Source organism: Felis catus, chromosome A1, assembly GCF_018350175.1.
Source record: "Felis catus isolate Fca126 chromosome A1, F.catus_Fca126_mat1.0, whole genome shotgun sequence".
Taxonomy (NCBI): domain Eukaryota; kingdom Metazoa; phylum Chordata; class Mammalia; order Carnivora; family Felidae; genus Felis; species Felis catus.
In genome coordinates, this window is record NC_058368.1 from 111,857,320 (window position 1) to 111,877,188 (window position 19,869).

Below are 19,869 nucleotides of genomic sequence, written 5' to 3' on the forward strand. Positions count from 1 at the left end.
TGTTCAAAACAGCCTAAGCGAAAATTTAGGCTTGGGCATATGTCAGGCTAAGCCTGTGGTCTATTTCACTGTTAGAAAGAACTGTGATGGGTAAGAGTTAATCACGGGGCTAAGCATTCCTGCACTGGCATTCCTTCTTCCAGCAGTCTTGGGTCTCAGGAATTCACACCCAATGGGAGAAATAGAGTGATCGTGTCCTGGCTTCTTCTTTTCCCCTCTCACACATCAAAGTGGGAGCTGGAACCAATTGAGGCCATGCATGAATCTGGTTTGTCATTGTTTTGGCATTGTAAAAGATAGGTGGGTTCAGTACTAGTCTGGACTGGTTCACTGAGAAAAGGCACTGAGGTGGGCTTTGGAAGACCTGGGTTCTGGCACAGTCATTTAGGGTTCCGGCCGGCCAGTGAAGCCATCCATCCGGACCTGTGGAGGTTCTTTTCCAGCCGTGACAGTGTCCGTGAGTGATGGACCCCCTGACCTCGGGCAAGCTCATGGACCCAGGGTACTTAGAAGTCACTGAGGCTCAGCATGCCTCCCCTGTGCACCTCAGTGGGGGGAGGGCAAGCACATCACAGGGGAAAGGATTAGCACCAGTTCTGATCACGGTTTAGGAAGGACTAGGTTCTTTCCCTGCTATCCCCCGGCTGGTTCCTAACTCCATCTCAAAGCCTCCAGCTCTATGTCCCAGCACAACTAATCCTGCTGAACGTACCCCTTCCACAGCCACAGCAAAGAAAGTCAGCTTTCTCTTCTCCTCGGGCCTGGGGGAGACCCCTTTGTGCCCGAAGGGCGCTAATTTCCATTTTACCCAAAGTCCTGGATGGCAGGATGAACCCAGGCGTCAGTCACTCCTGGTGGAAAGATAAGCCCTTAGCTGTTCTGTTTATTTCCCTCCCAACAAGTGTTCATTTGGTCAAGAAATAAAGAGAAAGAATATCTTTCTCTTAAGCTGTCTGACTTAGGAGCTCTTAAACTCCTCCAAAATCTTGTGAAAGTGGAGTTTATTTTAATTGCCTACAGCCTGATTTCATTTTGGCCTGGACGACTTGGCGAATCCCAACTTCCCGTCCAGTGTGTCTTTTCCATCCACGTCCGAGATCCAAAATGCCCAGGAGAGCAATCAGCCCAAATCCCAGTGGCTAGGGCGGGCTGTGAACAGCGGGCTTTGCTCGTGACACTAAACAGAGCTGGACAGCCTCGCATTGCTAAGCTGTTGGACTTCCACTGTCTGGGACGCTCATGAAAATCCCCATAGCCTCAGCCTTCAACATGACTTCACTTCTGCCCGTAGCAAGGGCACCACTTTAGAAAGTGGTGTTCAAATATACACCTAGGGCACCACTCTCAGGACTAGCACATCGATGGTAAAAATCATTAGATATACGTGAGAGTAAGGCTATACGGTAAGCACCAATCAGGAGGCAGACACAAAACAAGGTGCTTTGCTTAAGTTATCCTAACTCTCACTATTATCACTCTTGCGATAGGACAGAGAAACCGAGGCACTGGGGAGTTAAGTAACTGGCCCAGCTCTCATGACCTACAGATAGCAAGGTTGGGATTTGCGCTCCTTCTACCTAGCTCCAAAGCGGTGCCTTTTTGCCATCCATCCGGATGCCCCCTCATCACGTAAGCAGCACAGCATACTCTTAGAGCAGGGCACTACCTGACTTTCATGCAGCAGGCCAGCGGCCCCAGGGCTTGGCACCCAGCCTTCCCTCTCTCTCACCCCACCCTCAGATGTCAAGCGCCAGAAGCCAAATGACTATGGGTGTCAGCTGCCAGGGAACAGGAAGGAGCTTTCTGGGTCTAGCAGAGTTTCTCAAGTGGTCTAGGCACCCCACATCAGAATGAGGTGACTTTCATGCAATAAAGGTCTGAGAACCTCAGTGTGGGAGAGTGTTCTCAAAATGCCCGAGGGCACCTGAGGCCTTGAGGCCATCTTCAGGAAAGCGTGCTTTCGATGCCAAAGTGGGGGGAGCGGTGCTGACACCTGTGCCTAGGTATTGCTATGTGTCTGGTCCACAGCGGTCACATCAGTGGTCTTGGAGGCCACTCGGCCGACCTGGCTGCATCCCCTTCACAGCTGAAATCACGGGTGAACCCAGTCTCCGACAAAGCTGTGCCTCGTGAAGCAAATGCAGAAATGATGCTGCTGAACCAGTTTCCAAACCAGAAGCGCGCCCATCTGTGAGCTGCATGACACACGCTGGCTGCCAACTAGCTGTACCTCTCGTGTCTGCAGCCCGGGGACTGGAGACCTTAGCAAGGTCGACCTTGGGGAGGCCGGGGACAGCTGGAAGTGTGAAATGAATGCAGCCCTGCATAGCTGTCAAAGGATCAAGCTGTCTGCGGCGGCCGACTGACCATGCACACACACACTCGGCAGCACCCGGCTAGGCATTACCTACTTCACCACCGGTGTAGAAGTCAGTGTTTGTCGGGTGAACGACAGCATCACTGTCGATCGAGGCAATGTCAGCCTGTACAACTTGCAACTATAACAGGTAAACAAATGTATATCAACTGTGTTGGACCGAGACCCACGCACAGGCACATTTACTAATGCCCCAATGGCGGGGCTGGCCTACCTGGTCGATTCCAACATGTGAGCCCAAGGGGCAATCAGTCCACGAAGTGTGCGCACATGTGGATGGGGGTGAGGAGGAGGAGGAGGAAGAGGAGGAGGAGGAGGAGGAGGAATATCAAATGTGACATGTTTAAATTAAACATTTGAATGACATGTCCAAAAAAAGAGAAACACACACATGAGATCATTTCCAAAGATTAAAAGAAATAACAAAACAACGAATGCCCCGTTTCACTTCGCAAAAGCCTATAAAACTGGCACCCCACTGAGAAGGCTACTAAAACATGGCATCTGTTTTAAAAAAAACGTGGACTATCAGGCCAACCACAACAACGAGTTTCTCCATTTTGTTGGCAGCCGTCAACGTTCAGAGCTGGAGTTTTGGTCTTACGACATTCAACGTTTGGTCTGCCTTCAAGGGACAGCTCTTGAAAACCAAGAAAACAGTATGTGTGCATAGAGAACTGCCTTTATGTTTTCCCGCTCAGTGTGTACAAATGTTTTTCCAGGTCTACCATTTACTCTAGTCACTCTTTATTTTCATGTATTTTACACATAAAACATACTTTGGATAGATAGGATCCCTGCTTTTTCTAGCCTGTGGCCTTTTTTTTTTTTTTTTAAGAAAATATCCATATGAAGAGAGTATGTGGTCAGAAAACAAGGCCGGGCAGGGCATTCTTGAGTCCCAGTTCCTATGTTTCCGGCCCACTGTTACACCCAATTGGTGTGGGTCGGGCCTGGGCTCTGGAATGAGCATCTGTGCCAGTAAACGAATCTGCCACCTTACAAAGGTAGCCTAAGGTCGGGGGTAAAGGTTTATAAAACAAACCTGGGTCGGCATCAGGCCTGAAGCTACCTTGGTGGGCCTCTGCTAGTCTGCTGCCCCTGTCAAGGCTCAAGGCTGAGAGGTCAGGAGCCCTCACTGAGCCCCTGAGCTGACAGTTCTCCAGGCAAAGATCAAGCCACAGAATGGGATGCTGAGGGATCCCTCTCAGCTTGCCCCCAACCAGGGAGACACCGTGGCTCTGAGGCAGAGTTGTCCTCTGTAGGAGCTCACCCAGAAAGAGATGCTGCCCTTCTGTTTAATATCATCCCGTAATCAAATAATTCATGAAGCTGGCATGCAGTCATATACTGTTTTCAGTTGTAGAAAAAATTGAGGAAGTGACAGTAAGTGGTAAATTTAGGGGAAACCAATTTACTGGTGGATTAAAGACAACTTAATGATATACTGATGCAGTTTAATTTTCTCCCTTTTCAAGTGCTTTTAAGCTTTGTCATTTCTAATTAGGGCTTAAATGGAGAAACTATCATTTTGTAGTAACCTGAGATTTTTCAGTTCTAAAAAAAAAACAAACACATTTTTAAAAAATCCCTCCCAAGTAACCAGCAGTCAGTATGATCATTATGGAAGAGAATTTAGATAGCAATACATTTACAATCAAGGGGAAAATAGCCAATTGCACTCAATGAAACATTATCGGATCATTTCCATTTGAAATGGCTTGGAGTGAGTAAACACTGAGGATTTCCTTCCAATGTTCAACTGGGATTTGGGAATTTGGCTTGACCATCTGAAGTTTGAGACTATGAAGAGCCTAAATTCTGGGTTCCATAACTTTTCATCTGACAGCTGGCGGTGCCAAACCCCATCCCCAATTACCTAGGTCATCTTTAAGGTCAATGTCAGCATTGGTAGGATTGATTATGGCCTCCACCTCAAAGCCGGCTAAATTACTGATTTCACTGTGAATAAGGTTCAGCTGAAAAGAAAAGCATGAGGTGGGAAATAACAGGACAGCCGGGAAGTCACAGAGAAGTGAGCCTTGGGATACAGATGAAGGGCAGTGCACACTCCAGGGGCACTGGGCGCACGGGGTGGGGGTGGGGAGGCGGGACAGGGAGTCGCTGGCTAAAATGAATCCAGTTCAAACAAGGCTCCAGGGCTGCTCGGGATGCTGAAAGGAAGCAAGCTAGGCTGAGGCTCCAGAACCTGCTGGGTGATGCTTGGGGCCAAAGGGAGGCATAAGCCATGTGGACTAGTGGATCCACTTCCCTTTGAAGGAACAAAGTACAGCAGCTATCAGGACCCAGCATGGGGGTACTCATTGCCGAGGTGGGAACGGTGTATGTGACCTCTTCTTTGAGCCCTGGGATGGTACAGAAGTCCCAGCTGGTGTGGGAAAGCCCTAGTAGCTCTGCCATTCTCCTCTAACTGGCCATGGGTCTTTAAAGTTGTCCCCGTCACCCTGACTACTGGCTGGCTGGCTCCCCTGCCCTGCTCGGAGGTAGCAAGGAGCAAGATGGTCTGTTGCTTAGAAACCTCTAATCCTGAAGTTCTGGTGAAAGCCAGGAAGAGAACCAGCAGTTCTCTGGCAAGACCGTGTGTCTCTTAAAATGTTTCACCTTGTGGAGGCCCACTGGGTCGAGGATTTTCCTCGAGTTTCATGAGCATGGAAACCAACTGGCTCTCTTTGAAGAGCCAATGAATGTCCTCCCTTCCCACAGGTATTCCATTGCTATAGCAAGCATCAGGATGAGAGAAGCCCTGAGTTCTAGATTTGCGTGTCAGAAGGACAAGTGGAATTAGCTGGCCCAGGACTACTGTCCTGGGTCCTACCCTTTCCCCTCCTGTTCTTAGGTCCAAGTGCCTGCAGCAAAGTGCTAGCTCACTCTCTAAGACGCTTATCCTTCAGTGACAGGAATTCCTAACAGCTGCAGCCAAGAGCAATGCCTAAGCAGCCCTCAGAGGAGCTGGTGCCTGGGACCCACTGTGATCCACGCTGGAAGAGCTGCCCGCAGCCGCAGGGCCCAGCAGGACAGGAGCCTTTGTCCAGGCACGCACTTGGAGGACAGGGCCGTGTGCAGCCACTTGGCAGGGAGGCTCTTGGCAACTAAGCTCCAATGCACTGAATTTCTGAGGCCAAGTGTTTTGTTGAAAACAAAACCCAACAAAAAACCTGACACCCTATAAGCACCAGAAATATAAACCCGCATTTCTGATTCCCAGAAGTAGACAGGAGATTCTCAAAAAAGACCCGCTGAAACTAAGTCATTCTTTGTGAGAAAGCACTTCTGCAAAGAAATCTGGTCATACGACTGGGGAAAGGCTCAGCAGGGTCCCATTTCTAGTTAGGGCTGGAAGGTGGAAGAGGAACAAGTTTTCTGCACCGAGACTTCCTGGGATATGGTTCCCAGCACTGCAGGTGGTTCAGGGGCCACCAACATCCCCGAACCTGGAAGAAGCCCACAGGGGGGTGGGGGGGGGGTGACCTCACACAGCAGAGCACTCAGCACTGCAGGACAGAGGCATACAAGAGACCAGTACCAAGGTGAGGGTGCTAACTGCTGTGCTGAGGGAGAAGGGGTGTGCATGGGCAAGACTAGGGGGGCTCGAGGAAGGCAAGTGAGGAGTCGGGATTCAGGACAAGGGGAAGGGTTTGATTATCATATAAGTATTGCATCTCACTTCAAGCAAACAGTGTTTATAGCAACTCAAATTAAGTGAATCTTCCCTGCTCTTCCTCCTAAAACAAACACCCCAAGACCCTATACTGTAAAGTAGTAGCAGGTTGTTGAGGGAGGAAGGGAAAGGACAAAAACCGGGAAAGCAACACTTTACTTGGTGTGGTATAGATAAGTACACTTTTAGGATACCTAGGAATTTCCTTTCTTTGTTGTTTTAAAAAAAAAAGACATGTTCAGATCCCTAAAATTCACGCTATTTTTTTCCCAATGGTGTAGATGCTTCTGAACTTATACTTGGAGATGCCTCATTGGAAAATCAGCTGTTTTCCACAGGCTTTGATTTGGCTAGCAGAGAAGACCCCAGAACATGGTCTCTGACTCTGCCTGAGGGGAAGCCCCCTTTTGCCTGTGGGGTGGGCTCTCTGGACAAACTGTGTGTGGGGGGTGGGTTCCGGGGGCTTCATGGCAGTACTGAAGCGAGGGAATGGTCGCAGACAGCGCAAATTCCTCGGAGAACTCCCTATTCACTCTCTGCACCTTCCTTTCTGACAGAGGCAGCCTGCTTTCTGAAGCACCGCACCGAGCCGCGGCCCCTGCAACAGAGAATTCCCAGCCAACCAAGTACTCTCACTCTCCCTCACATCTGAGTCTTGCTTTTCCGACTATATTCCGCTGTGTACCAGGCTTAGTACAAGTCCTCAGGGTGAGGGGCTGAGCCGCAGAACCATTCTGCTATTAAATATATAGAGGTACTTTAAAAAACCACCTCTGGACTATATAGCATGTGTTTGGGGTGGGGGGAGCCTTGGGTGTGTCTGGGAGAGACACGGGTGCGAGGGGAGAGGCCACATGGCTAGAGGCACTTTGGAAAGACACCTGGGTAACCAGATTGGCTTGGGCGGGCAGGCAGTAGACAGAAGCCAACAGTGAAATGATCAAGAACAAAGGCCAAAGCTCCCCTGAACAGGAGGAGAAAGCCCATGAGCATGGGATACAAACAGGCCACGTGTGCAAATGTCTTGCAAGGATCCTGTTGTCCAGTGGGTACATACAAATAGGCCTGGTGGGGCCAGGAAAGATGGCCAGTCCTGCCAAGTCCCAACCCCCTTCCCCCAGGAGCCACATGGCTCTATGAAGCACAGGGCAGAGCAGGGGGACCTGTGGGCTGGGAAATACGATTTCTGGGTAACTGCGAAAATTCTCGTATTTAGTTTGATTCTCTGGGAGGTGGGACTAATGATTTCGAAATTTGAATAAGGTCTCTACTTCTTTGTCTTATCATTGGGAATGATGGGAAAATAAGTTTTGGGGGCACCTGGGTGGCTCAGTCAGAGCCTCAGACTTTGGCTCAGGTCATGATCTTGCAGTTCATGAGTTTGAGCCCCATGTTGAGCTCTGTGCTGACACCACAGAGTCTATAGCCTGCTTCAGATTCTGTGTCTCGTTCTTTCTCTGCCCCTTCCCTGCTCATGCTCTCTCTCTCAAAAATAAACATAAAAAAATACACAAATAAAAGTCTTAAAAAAACAAAAAAAAAAAAAGGAAAAATAAGTTCTGAATGACAGCACGGGGAGTTTAAAACATCTGAAGATTGCTGGCCACCGTAGAGAGTGACGAAAGGGCACTGCCAGTTAGAGAGCAGAAGGGGGTCCTACTTGGCTGTGGAGGTGGAAGAAGGGGACCTCGCTAAGTGTCCCGTGAGACCCTTCCACCTCCGGGCCCTGACTACCCTAATCTCAGCTGGGTTTACCACATCCGGTCTCTCGGTCTGTAGTACCCCCGTATTCCCTCCAGTGGTTATGTCCACATTAGTCCTTGTTCTCTACTCACAAGTGAACTCATTAGGAGAAGCTCCCAGAAGGCAGAGACTGGGTTGTCTCTTAACCCTGAGTGCCACAAGAGGCCCGAGACAGTGCTCAGGCTGCTACAGGCACACAAACAGAGCTGGAAGTGAATGTCAAACATCCCGACAACTCTGAGGTGAAATGCACATCTCTCTTCTCTTAAAGCAGGGCTAATGGAAATGCCAGAGCTCAGAAACCGGGCCCTTGGTCTGCAATGGACCTCAAGTGGCTCAGGGCCAACCTGGCCTTTCTGGAAGGCAGGCTGTGGCCCCCACCACTTAGGGCAGGTCAGAAGGAGGCCTGCCAATGATAGGGAAGGAGCCAGTGGCTTGGAACTACTAGACAGATATGTGGACTGCGCCTTGACATGACCTATTTGGCTAGAGGAATCCTATTTTTTTTTTTTTTTATTTATCAAAAATTCCATTTTAGGAAACAAAAGTAATTGATAAACAGTATCTGAAGGACATGTTAAATCCAGCCTGGAATTATTAAATTTTGACGTCTCTTTGACAATGCCTTCACAATGGACAAGGAAGGGAAAAGACTGACCAGTCTTATTTCCTTGTGCTGGCCATATACAAGGCAACTCTCTTCCTGTCACCCAAGTCCACTTCAACCAAGGCCAAGGGAGAGGGCACTGTTTCTAAGCCCCTCATGGAGAACTGTGTCTTCTCTGTGGCCCCATCCTGCCCTGCCTCTGGGATCAAGGGGTTTTCTTTAACGGTGCTCTGATGCCCTGCCTGCACACATCCCCAGATCTCCAGCTTTAATTCTCCTGAAGATCTCAGGTCTGGTGGTAGCATCTGGCAGGTTTCAGGCTAGACCTGCCACACAAAGGACACATGTGAGCACCGCTGGAGGCCTAGAAGCCCGGAGCCAGCACCCTTCATGGCATGTGAGAGGCCCATTGTCAGCTGTAGGGGTAGAAAGACGGCATCAGCCCTTTTCTCCTCACTGCCGTTTCAACTGCCCCCTCTCCTTATAGTATTCCAGCCTCTGGTAACCGGGTGTCTCTGCGAGACAGACAACCCAAAGTACCCTGCCCCATGCCTTTAGTGGCCTACGGGGCTGCGGCTCCGATCCTGACAGTTGGGAGGCTTGGAGACTCACTCACATTCTCCTTACGCTGCGGTCCCTACTGCTGACCAAGGAAGCCCCAATCAGTTACTACCACTGACACAGATTTATAGAAATACACATTGGAAGAATTTTTTGGAAATAAAAAAAACCCATCAGGTTTTTCAATCTCTGGAAGGAAGCTGTGAATCTCTGTTGAAGCACAAAGCAAAGACATTCGGTAGATTCAGATTCACAGCAGTCTTCTTTTTGAAAACAATTCAACAATGTGTGTGAACGCTGGATAAAAGCAGAGTAATGAGGACGATCACTCCTGAGACTTGAGAACCTGAAATACACCATCGTCAATGATAATTAGACCCCAGGCTCCTGAGCCCTGGGCCAGCTTCTGTGAGTAGCTTAGCAACCAGGGCTTGCAGGGCTGTGCAGGGCGCAGTATCACCTTTCTCTACCTTCTCCTGCTTGCAGCGTTCAAGCATGGGTTTCATGGTCAAAGATGGGAAAACAGGACTCGTGGGACAAAGGGTACGTACGGTCTTCATCTTCAGGTACCCTTCTTAGGACACTGCCTAAAATCCAACTCACAACTAACGTCCATAGACTCTTGAATACAGAGAACTGAGGGCTGTTGGAAGGGAAGGGGTGGGTGGGGGAATGGGCTAAATGGGTGATGGGCATGAAGGAGGGGACATTTCAGGATGAGCACTGGGTGTCGTATGGAAGAGATGAATCACTGGGTTCTACTCCAGGAGCCAGGACTACACTCTATGTTAACTAGCTTGAATAAAAAAACAAAAACGAACTAAGGTCTGTAGTAACATTTTAAAATGCGCTTTGTGTGAAAATTCTCATCAGTTTTAGGACTCTTGCCCCTCTTGCATTATTAAGCCATGACTTTCACCCACAGTAATAGCCAATAAAGGACCAGAAAGTACTGCTTGCAAAATAACGCTCCCGACCATAAATACGTGCTCTACCTCACACCTCAGGGCCCAGCGTTCCAGAAAGGGTTGCTGGCACACTAGTTTCCGATGCTGGCACCCAGGCTGACTTGAGGTGTTCCCTTATTCTGTGATGCCACAGTTGGGGAGATAGAGTTTACCCTGCTAAAGGGCATGTGTGGTGCTGGATTTGGGGGTACCTCGCCCTGGATGTGTGAGTTTTGGGTCATTAACCTGGCAGCACATTTGACGCGGAGGGCAGCCTCTCGGTAGCTCGGTGTTTGTTCTCCCCACTGACACTTAACTGTGGGATGTGGGAAAGAAGGTGGGTGGTCTATCTGGGTCTGCACGCAGCCTCCTCTCTGACAGCTGACCGCTTTACACGGGGTTCAGCTCAACCAAACAGAAGTCAAGACCTCAGACAGGCATATTAGTTTCTTTGCCAAGTCTACTTCTCCCATTTTCCTGTTTCTTAAACAACATTAGATGACACATCTGTAGGTTATTATGGAGTGTCAGTACTTCCCTATAGCTTTTTGCTCTCCCCTCTTCCCAATCCTGAATGGGGTACAGTGTTTGCCGATTTGTACTCTCTTGTACTGTTAGGCCTGTGGCACCTGGTCCTGAGACCCCACATGGTGGGGAAGAAGGCACTGCGTGGCTGCAGAGGAATTAGCAAGGTGTCTGCGGCCTTTGCCAGCTCCCTTCCAGGGCTCACAGGCAGCAGAACCCAGACAAGACCCTGACCCCTGAGATCGAGAAGGGCATCCATTTGTACATGGACATCTGTGTGGCTGAGTGCTGCTATTCTGAGGGTACTGGAGTTCGTCCAGTAAGGGTGTGTGAGGCTGGCTGTGGGGTAGTCAGCAGGAGACAGCAAGACCACCACAGGGAAGGGAGAGGCCAGGGGCAGGGCACCCAAGGGTGGGATGGGAGAAAGCGTGAGAGACGGTGGGGGACAGCAGGAGGGCCTGAACTGTGCTACCTGCTGAATCGGCTTCCAGGCCTGGCTGACGGTCTGCAACAGGGACCTAAAGACACTGGAGCTACCCCTCAAGAGCAGGCTGTTCACACTCGAGTTCAAACCAAAGCAAGTGGGAAGGCGCTTCGCGTTAACGTTCCATGTATTACCCAGAGGACACGTTAAAGGGTGTGAAAGTAGACCCAGGTGGTTGCCTTCACTGCTGAGTTGAAACTTTTAAACAAATAAAAACAAAAATCTTTTAAACGAAAACTCTGAAAGCCCCAGACCTTAAGATGACAAGCGCTGCTTATTTTTCCCTTTGAAAAATGCGTACAAAATACAGATAATGGTTATAAAATGTCAGCTGCAATGGTTATTTGCTGGAACACAAGGTCCACCACAGGAATTGCATCATGAGAGCCTGAGTGCAATTAGTGACAGGAAGGGGGGAAGAGGGGAAGGAGCGCTTGCAATGCAGGAGCAGGAGGGCTGTGTCACTGAGATGCAAAAGAAAATTGACAGTGAGGTTGTAAAAATGATGCAGCTTCAGAACCAAGTTGTTAGCCACAACGCAGTTTACATGAAGGTCAAATTCATTCATGCCTTTAATTGTTTCTCACGTAGGACTGAAACATTAAGAGAAGCGTAATTCCCTCTCTCTCCACCCCCCGCTTTTTTTTGTTTGTTTTTTGTTTTGTTTTGTTTGTTTTTGGTGTTAATAGAGCATTATTAATTAACTCTCACTCTCAGGTCTTAAAAGCCTTTGCATCATTTTTATTTTCAACAAAAGTGAATCATCTTTTACAAAACCATGGCGTCCTGGCAAAGCTGCATCACTGGGATGGCTGAAAATACATTGCCCACGATTAAAACAAACAAAAGATTGGCTTGAGGAGTCCAGAGGTGGCTCAGTGCACCCATTACCTAAGGACGTCTAAAAACAATCCCGCCCCCGGAGCAGAGGCTCTGACTTCAGTGCCCACCCGAGCCTGTGCGCTGCCTACTAGACCTTTCCTTTTCCAAGACCCAGCTTTGACTTGGGGCAGTTTTGCTGGCCGGGGGCTACATGATGACCAGTGTATCCCACATTAGTAGCTTCTTCTGCAGACTAACCCCGGGGTTGTCCCGAGCCCCCCACCACCACGGGAGCGGCTTTCCCGCTTCTTTACCACTACCTCTTCTTCCCACCTGCCACTCTCCCCCACTGCTCCTGCCGCAGCCCCCCGTGAGGCTACCCACTCCTCCTTCCACACCCACAAGGCCAGGAGTGGCCTCCGGGAATCCCCAGGCCTTCCTGCAACAGAGGTGGCCTCCACCCGTCTGTCCCAGGGCCGCGAGCAGACCGAGGCCGCACATCTGCCTACCTTCTGGCCGAGGAAGAGGCTCTTGGTGGAGAGTACTGTGAAGCCATCGGCCGGCGTTCCCTCGGTGGTGCTGTCGGCGCTGGCTGCCTTGCTGACTTCGCCCTGCTTCTTCTTGCACAAATACAAGAGTCACTATGAGGCCCATACAGGCAGAGACCAAAGGAATCTGGGCTTTTCTAATGGGGAGGAAGCTCACACGCCCTCCCCTTAATACTGCAGAAAACAGGAAACTAAAACACAACCAGTTTGGGACCTGTCTCAGCTCGGGAACTGCAGGCTCACTGTGAAGTCCGGGAGTTCTATGAGGACAGTTAGCTGTATTTGCATCACTTTGTCATGTAAACACACAGCTACTTAAAGGCAAAACTCTACTGTGGAATGATAATCGAGAACAACTATTTTTGTAAGTTTAGACCAATTAAGTATCTCTTACTTAAGGGTCTTTGCTTTCTCGATGTCTGCACACTATTCAAGTTGGAGGGGAAAAAGCAATCTGTTCCTGGTCACTAGTTCTCAAAGAGCAAAAATCAGACCAAGAACCATAACCCTGCAACCTCTTCCAGCCCGGTAGGTAAGACACTCCCAACTGTCCTTCATGAAAACCAGCCTTGGAGAAGGATCCCTATGGTGGCTGTTGCTGAGTCCCGCTGCCCCTGGGGACTCCCCATCCTCATAGTGGGCATGGATATCAGCATCTCATGGGCCTCCTTCCAGCCCCAACCCGACTCAAATATGTATACCCTGGGGTTCCTAAGGGCCTTGCAAGGTCTGTTGTCCAGACAGGTTTAATTCATTTCCAGATCCTCAACTTTCTCATGTACTTTTTCCTGAAAGTGATCTACCCTAAGTGATCTGCACATGTGATAGAGGTCTCATGTCAGAACTCCCTGCACCACCACCCTTGTCCTGCTTCCCACAGTGACTAGTAGCCTGGCACACCCCCAGGGAGGGAAAAGGGATACAGGACTTTACCAGTCTTTCATGCATTTCTGTTAAGCATGAGGATTATAAGAGAAATGGGTATTCTGGCTCATTTGGGGATGTTCTGCATTCACATGTATCATACACTGAGGATAGCGGGAACAATGTCAATTTGTGTTTAGATACTTCGCCTTTTCCCTTCCCAAGTACGATCAAAAAGGACATCAGTCTTGAGAGATGCTCCAGTGTGGGGAAACCAAGAAAACGGGATGAAAGGTATCCCAGATGACCATGCATTTATGGAGGAAGGCTCTGGACCACAGACCCTGTCCACATGCCAACTTAGGGATTCAAATTCATTAACATATTAACATTTTTGCTTACATTGAAAAAATAACGGCTAGTTTTACTCAACACTTTAACAAGAAGGAATGCTTTGACATTTAAGTTCTACGGCCAACCTCGAACATTTTCCATAAACGAAATGACCTAAATCCGAAGCTCCAAGGTTTTGATATAAATAAGAGAAAAATTATTTTATCACAAAACAGGGTATTAGCAAAGATATGATAAAATGATCACTATTATGGCTTTCCTAATTCTTCCGGTACGCCAGACTGGACAAATGATAGACCAACAGTGAAAAAGGTATAACCCACAGTTACGTGGTAAGTCTTAGTAAGCCTATTTTTGATACACTTTCCAGGAAACAAGAAAGGGAAAGGCTGGGTGACAAATCCTTTCACTACTCAGATGTTTCTAATTCTGTGCTTTCAACAAAACGGGAGAAATACCAAAATGACTTAACAGATGAGAGATCATTAAAGAACAGACTGATGGAGTTAACAGTGCCAGTTTCTTAGTTGTGACAAATGTACCGGGGTTATGGAAGATGTTACGATGGGGAAACTGGTGAGGGGCATTCAGGAACACTCTGGACTGTCTCTGTAACTTTTCTGTCCATCTAAAACAATTGTGAAGTAAAACATACTAAAAGAAATTGATGACAGATTACTATGTGACTGCTGCCACATAACTCAAGAGTTCGGAGGATCGAGTGATATTGCTGTGCCCTGAAATCCTTTCCATTCCCATTCAACTACTTTCTGTGCGTAAGACATTCCAAGTACTTACACCTATAAATATCCAAATATAGGATGCTGAACCCTGTTTCATTTTATAAGTAAGTAACTGTCCTAGGAACCTGAGTGAATTATAAAAACGATCTCCATCTATCCCATTACAAGACACGGTTACGGGAAAAAAAAGATACAGTTGAGGGAATATTTTCCTTAATATTTATTAAATTTGCACAGTATTGGTGTGATCAACTGTGTGTTAATAAATGTGACAATGATCCAGTCCTGTAGAATCCACAGCATTTAGTGGATTTATGATCACAAGAAATTTTTTCCAAGTAAATTTAAATTTATATACATTATTTTTGTTCTGAACATCAAGAAAATACCAGCAGCATAAAATGTTTGACATTAGGATAAAATATTGTGGGACAAGTGAAAGGGAAATACGGGTTCAAGGAGAAAATTAATGTAAATTTGCTGCCTGTTAAAAAAGAGCTTGTCTATATGTTTTTAAATGATGGTACTCCAAATCAACGTTGTATTTCAATTTCTTTGGATACATGTAAATGAGTGATGAAACAGTGTTTTGCATACCAAAAATTATACACTTCACAGATATTTAAATTTATTATGAAAAGTTTAGCTGTCAAAATTTAAATGTGTGAGATACAAAGATCTTCAAAATTGTTTTAGGATGTAGGCAAGCAAAAACCTTTGAGAACCACTGCTCTACCCAGGGAGCGCAGTGCATGCAGGGGGTCCTCAGTAAACACTTGGGAATGGGATACAGTTGATAAGTAGATAAGGATTTAGTGCTTATGCCCCCCAAATACTTGGACTTTTAGAGGTGAGAAAGCCTTAACTTTCAGAATTTCAGGTATCCAAGAAAGGGAGCTGGTTTTACTAGAAGGTTTTACTCTGGGACCCGCGTATAAGTCAGCAGCTGCCTATGAAGCCAAATTATAAGGCTTAGCCTGTGATAATTAATCCTGGTGGCTTTCAGCAATGGCTCATTTGCTCAGGGCCTCCACCATTAAAGCTGTTGCCCATGCTGTACACTGGGACAACCACTAGGGGAAAACGATAGGAAGCTTCCTCAAAAAATTACAAGTAGAACTACCATATGATCCAGCAATTCCACTTCTGGGAATATAACCAAAGGAAACAAAAATCCTGTGTCAAAGAGAGAACCATACCCCCTGATCACAGCAGCATCATTTATAACGGGCAACACACAGACACAATCTAAGTGTCCACAGAGAGATGAATGGGTAAAGAACTGTGGTATATATATACTGAAATATTCAGCCATAAAAAAAAGAAGAAAATCCTGACAGGAAGCCCACAGAGCTCCAAAAACTATGAACCCAAAGAGACCCACACCAAGACACATTATAATTAAAATGTCACAAGTTAAAGATTTTTGACAAGGAGAGAATCTTCTAAGTGGCAAGAGAAAAACAACTTGTTTTCATACAAGGGAACCCCCATCCGACTATCAGATTTTCAGCAGAAATTTGTAGGCCAGAAGGGAGAAGCACAATATATTCCAAGTACTGAAAATTAAAACAACTTCCAACCAAGAATACTCTACCTGGCCAAGGTGTCCTTTGAAATTGAGAGAGAAATAAGTCTCCAGACAAGCAAAAGCTAAAGGAGTTCATCACCACTAAACTAGCCTTATAAGAAATGTTTTTAAAAGGACTTCTTTAAGCTGAAAAGAAAGGAGTGCTATTAGTAATAGGAAAATACATGAGAGTATAACTCTCACTAGTAAAGGTAAATCTATACTAAAGGTAGAGAATTAATCGCTTAGAAAGCTAATATGAATGTTAAGACACAAGAGTAGTAAAAATAAGTGCGATAATTAGTTAAGGGATGCACAAGATTAAAACACATAAAGTGTGACATCAATAACATAAAATGTTGGGAGGGTAAAAATGTAGAGTTTGAGAATGTGTTCAAATTTATGTTATTAGCTTAAAATAAACTGTTATAGGTTGTTCTATAAACCTGTGTGTCCATGATAAACACAAAGCAAAAGCCTACAGTAAATGCACAAAAGATAAATCTATACCACTAAAAACACTCATCAAATCACAAAGGCAGAGAGCAAGAGAGGTAGAAAGGAACAGAAGAACTACAAAATAGCCAGAAAACAACATAATGGCAACAAGTACATACCTGTCAATAATTTCTTTTGAACTAAACTCTCCAACCAAAAGACACGGAGGCTAAATGGATAAAAACACAAGACTGATCAGGGCACCTGGGTTGCTCAGTCCGTTGAGCATCCTACTTAAGCATAGGTCATGATCTCGTGGTTTGTGGGTTCCAGCCCCGCATCGGGCTCTGTGCTGACAGCTCAGAGCCTGGAGCCTGCTTCAGATTCTGTGTGTCTCCCTCTGTCTGCCCCTTCCCTGCTCACACACTCTCTCTCTCCCTCAAAAATAAACATCAAAAAAAAACAACCCACAAGACTCATCTATATGGTGCCTCCAAGAGGCTTACTTCACAAGGACAAGACAGACTGAAAGTGAAAGGACGGAAAAATATTTTTCATGTAACTAGAAACCAAAAGGAGGCTGGGGTACCTGTACATGTATCAGGTAAAATATTCTTTAAAACAAAGACTACAATAACAGATAATGAAGGCTATTACATAATGATAAATGTGTCAATCCCACCAGAAGATATTTGTATATATTTCATAAATTCCGTAAACATTTATGCACCCAATCCAAGAGCACATAAATATATAAAGCAAACACTAAGAAACCTAAAGTCAGAAGTAGAAAGCAATACAATAATAATAGGGGACATTATACCTCCATTTTCATCAATAGATAGATCAACCAGACAGAAAAATCAATGACACATTAGACCAGGTGGACTTAATAGATATATTCAGAACATTGCGTCCAAAAGTAACAGAATACACATTCCTCTCAAATGCACATAGAACATTGTGTGGTAAAGATCATGTTTTAGGACACAAAACACATCTTAATAGATTTGAGAAGACTGAAATTGTATGAATCATCTTTTCTGATCACAGTGCCAAGAAACTAGAAGTCAATTACGAATAAAAAAAAACCTGGAAGATTCAAATATGTGGAGATTAAACTACACACTACTCAACAACCAGCGGGTCAAGAAGAAATCAAAAGAGAAATAAAAAGATACCTTGAGACAAAGGGAAATGGAAATACAACATGCCAAAACTTACGAGATGCAACAAAAGCAGTTCTAAGAGGAAAAGTGTATAGCAACACAGGCTGCTTCGAAAAAACAGGAGAGGGGCGCCTGGGTGGCTCAGTCGGTTAAGCGTCCGACTTTGGCTCAGGTCATGATCTCGCAGTTTGTGAGTTCGAGCCCCGCGTCGGGCTCTGTGCTGACCGCTTGGACCCCGGAGCCTGCTTCACATTATGTGTCTCCCTCTCTCTCTGCCCCTTCCCTGCTCATGCTCTGTCTCTCTCTGTCTCAAAAATAAGTAAACAATAAAGTTTTTAAAAAAAAAAAAAAACAAGAGAAAGCTCAAACAATATAACCTTACACCAAAAGAAACCAGAAAAAAGAAAAAGGAACAAATGAAGCCCAAAATTAGTAGAAAGAAGGAAATAATACAGATCAGTGCAGCAACACATAGACAAAAATAGAAAAGATAAATTAACCTAAGAGCTAGTCCTCTGAAAAGATAAACAAAACTGACAAACCTTTGGCTAGACTAAGAAAAAACCCAGAGGAGTCAAATAAATAAATCAGAAATAAAAGAGCTGTTACAACTGATACCACAGAAATACAAAGGATTTTAACAGATGACTATGAACAATTATATGCCAAAAATATTGGACAACCTAGAAGAAATGGACCAATTCCTAGAAACACACAGACTACCAACACTGAATAACGAAGAAATAAAAATCTCAACAGTCCGATTACTAGTAAAGGTATAGAGCATCAGTCATCGAAAACCTCACAACCAACCAACACAAGTCCAGGACCAGGTTTCAATGGTTTATTCTAATAAACATTTAAAGAAGAATGAATACCAATCCTTCTAAAACTTCCAAAATATAAGAGGACATTTCCAAACTCATTTTATAAGGCCAGCACTACCCCGATACCAAAACCAGACAAAGATGCCATAAGAAAAGTAAATTACAAGCCAATATCCCTGACGAACAAAGATGCAAGCCACTCAACAAAATACTAACAAATGAATTTGACAATGCATTAAAAGGATCATATACCATGATCAAGTGGGATTTACTGTGGGGGGTGTAAGGGTGGTTCAATATCCCACAAATCCATCAAAGTGATACACCACATTAACAAATGAAGGGTAAAAAAAACCCCACAAACCTATGATCACCTAAACAAATGCAGAACAAGCCTTTGACAAAATTCAACATCCATTTATGATAAAAAATCTCAACAAACTGGGTATAGAAGGAACATACCTCAACATATTAAAAGCCATAAATGTCAAGCCCACAGCTAACTTCATATTCATTAGTGGAAAGCTGAAAGCTTTTCCTCTAAGATCAGGGACAAGATAACAATACCCATTCTTGCCACTTTTATTCTAATATATATTAGAATATATATAAATATATACATATACACACACACATACTATATATGTATATATGTATATGTGTATACATATACTATACATGTAGTGTATATGTATATATATACACAGTATGTATGTATACATATATGTATTTTATTCTAATACTATATTAGAAGTCCTTGCCAGAGCAATTAGGCAAGGAAAAGAAAAGGCATCCAATTCAGAAAGAAGTAAAACTGTCTCTGTCTGCAAATAGCATGATACTATATATAGAAAACCCAAAAGACTCCATCAAAAACCTGTTAGAATAGAAGCACCTGGGTGGTTCAGTCAGTTAAGCATCTGACTTCGGCTCAGGTCATGATCTCACAGGTGGTGAGTTCGAGCCCCGCATCAGGTTCTGTGCTGACAGCTCAGAGCACAGAGCCTGCTTAAGATTCTGTGTGTGTGTGTCTCTCTCTCTCATTGACTCTCCCCTGCTCACACTCTGTCTCTCTCAAAAATAAGTATACATTAAAAAACTTAGAATAAATGGATTCAATAAAGTTTCACGATACCAGATTAATATACAGAAATCTGTTCCATCTGTATATGCTAATAACAATTATCATAAACAGAAATTAAGAAAATAATCCCATTTACAGTTGCATCAAAAAATAAAATATTTACAAATAAATTTAACCAAAAAGGCAAAAAACTATATCCTCAAAACTCTAGTACATTAATTAAAGAAACTGAACCAGACACAAATAAATGGAAAGATATTTTGTGCTCATGGATTGAAAGGATTAATATTGTTAAAATGTTAATACTACCCAAAGCAATCTACAGATTCAATGCAATCTGTATCAAAATTCCAATGGCATTTCTTATGGAAACAGAACAAACAATATTAAGATTTACATGAAATCACAAAAGACTCCAAAAGCCAAAGCCATCTTGACAAAGGAGAACAAAACAGAAGTCATCATGCTCCCTGACTTCAAATTATATTACAAAGCTGAGATACAAGTGTAATCAAAACACTATGGTA

The 19,869-nt window shown here is 45.2% G+C and overlaps 1 protein-coding gene and 1 long non-coding RNA gene across 9 annotated transcripts in view; one reads left to right on the forward strand and one right to left on the reverse strand.

The window, feature by feature from the left end:
* MACROH2A1 (macroH2A.1 histone) overlaps nucleotides 1-19,869 on the reverse strand; it is a 79,220-nt gene that overhangs the window by 13,387 nt on the left and 45,964 nt on the right. For 2 of the 8 annotated variants that reach the window (XM_023255437.2, XM_045059156.1), the window contains 2 exons: nucleotides 12,255-12,362; nucleotides 2,408-2,498 (listed from right to left, as the gene is read on the reverse strand). In XM_023255437.2, coding sequence (XP_023111205.1) covers nucleotides 2,408-2,498; nucleotides 12,255-12,362 — 199 coding nt within the window. Of the gene's footprint in view, nucleotides 1-2,407; nucleotides 2,499-4,256; nucleotides 4,357-12,254; nucleotides 12,366-19,869 lie in introns of all 8 variants that reach the window. The other 6 variants (XM_023255428.2, XM_045059150.1, XM_023255433.2 and 3 more) reach the window with 3 other exon arrangements.
* On the forward strand, nucleotides 2,706-6,826 carry LOC123385894. Its single transcript, XR_006599132.1, has 2 exons — nucleotides 2,706-3,036; nucleotides 6,614-6,826. It is a non-coding gene; the product is annotated as an uncharacterized LOC123385894 (long non-coding RNA).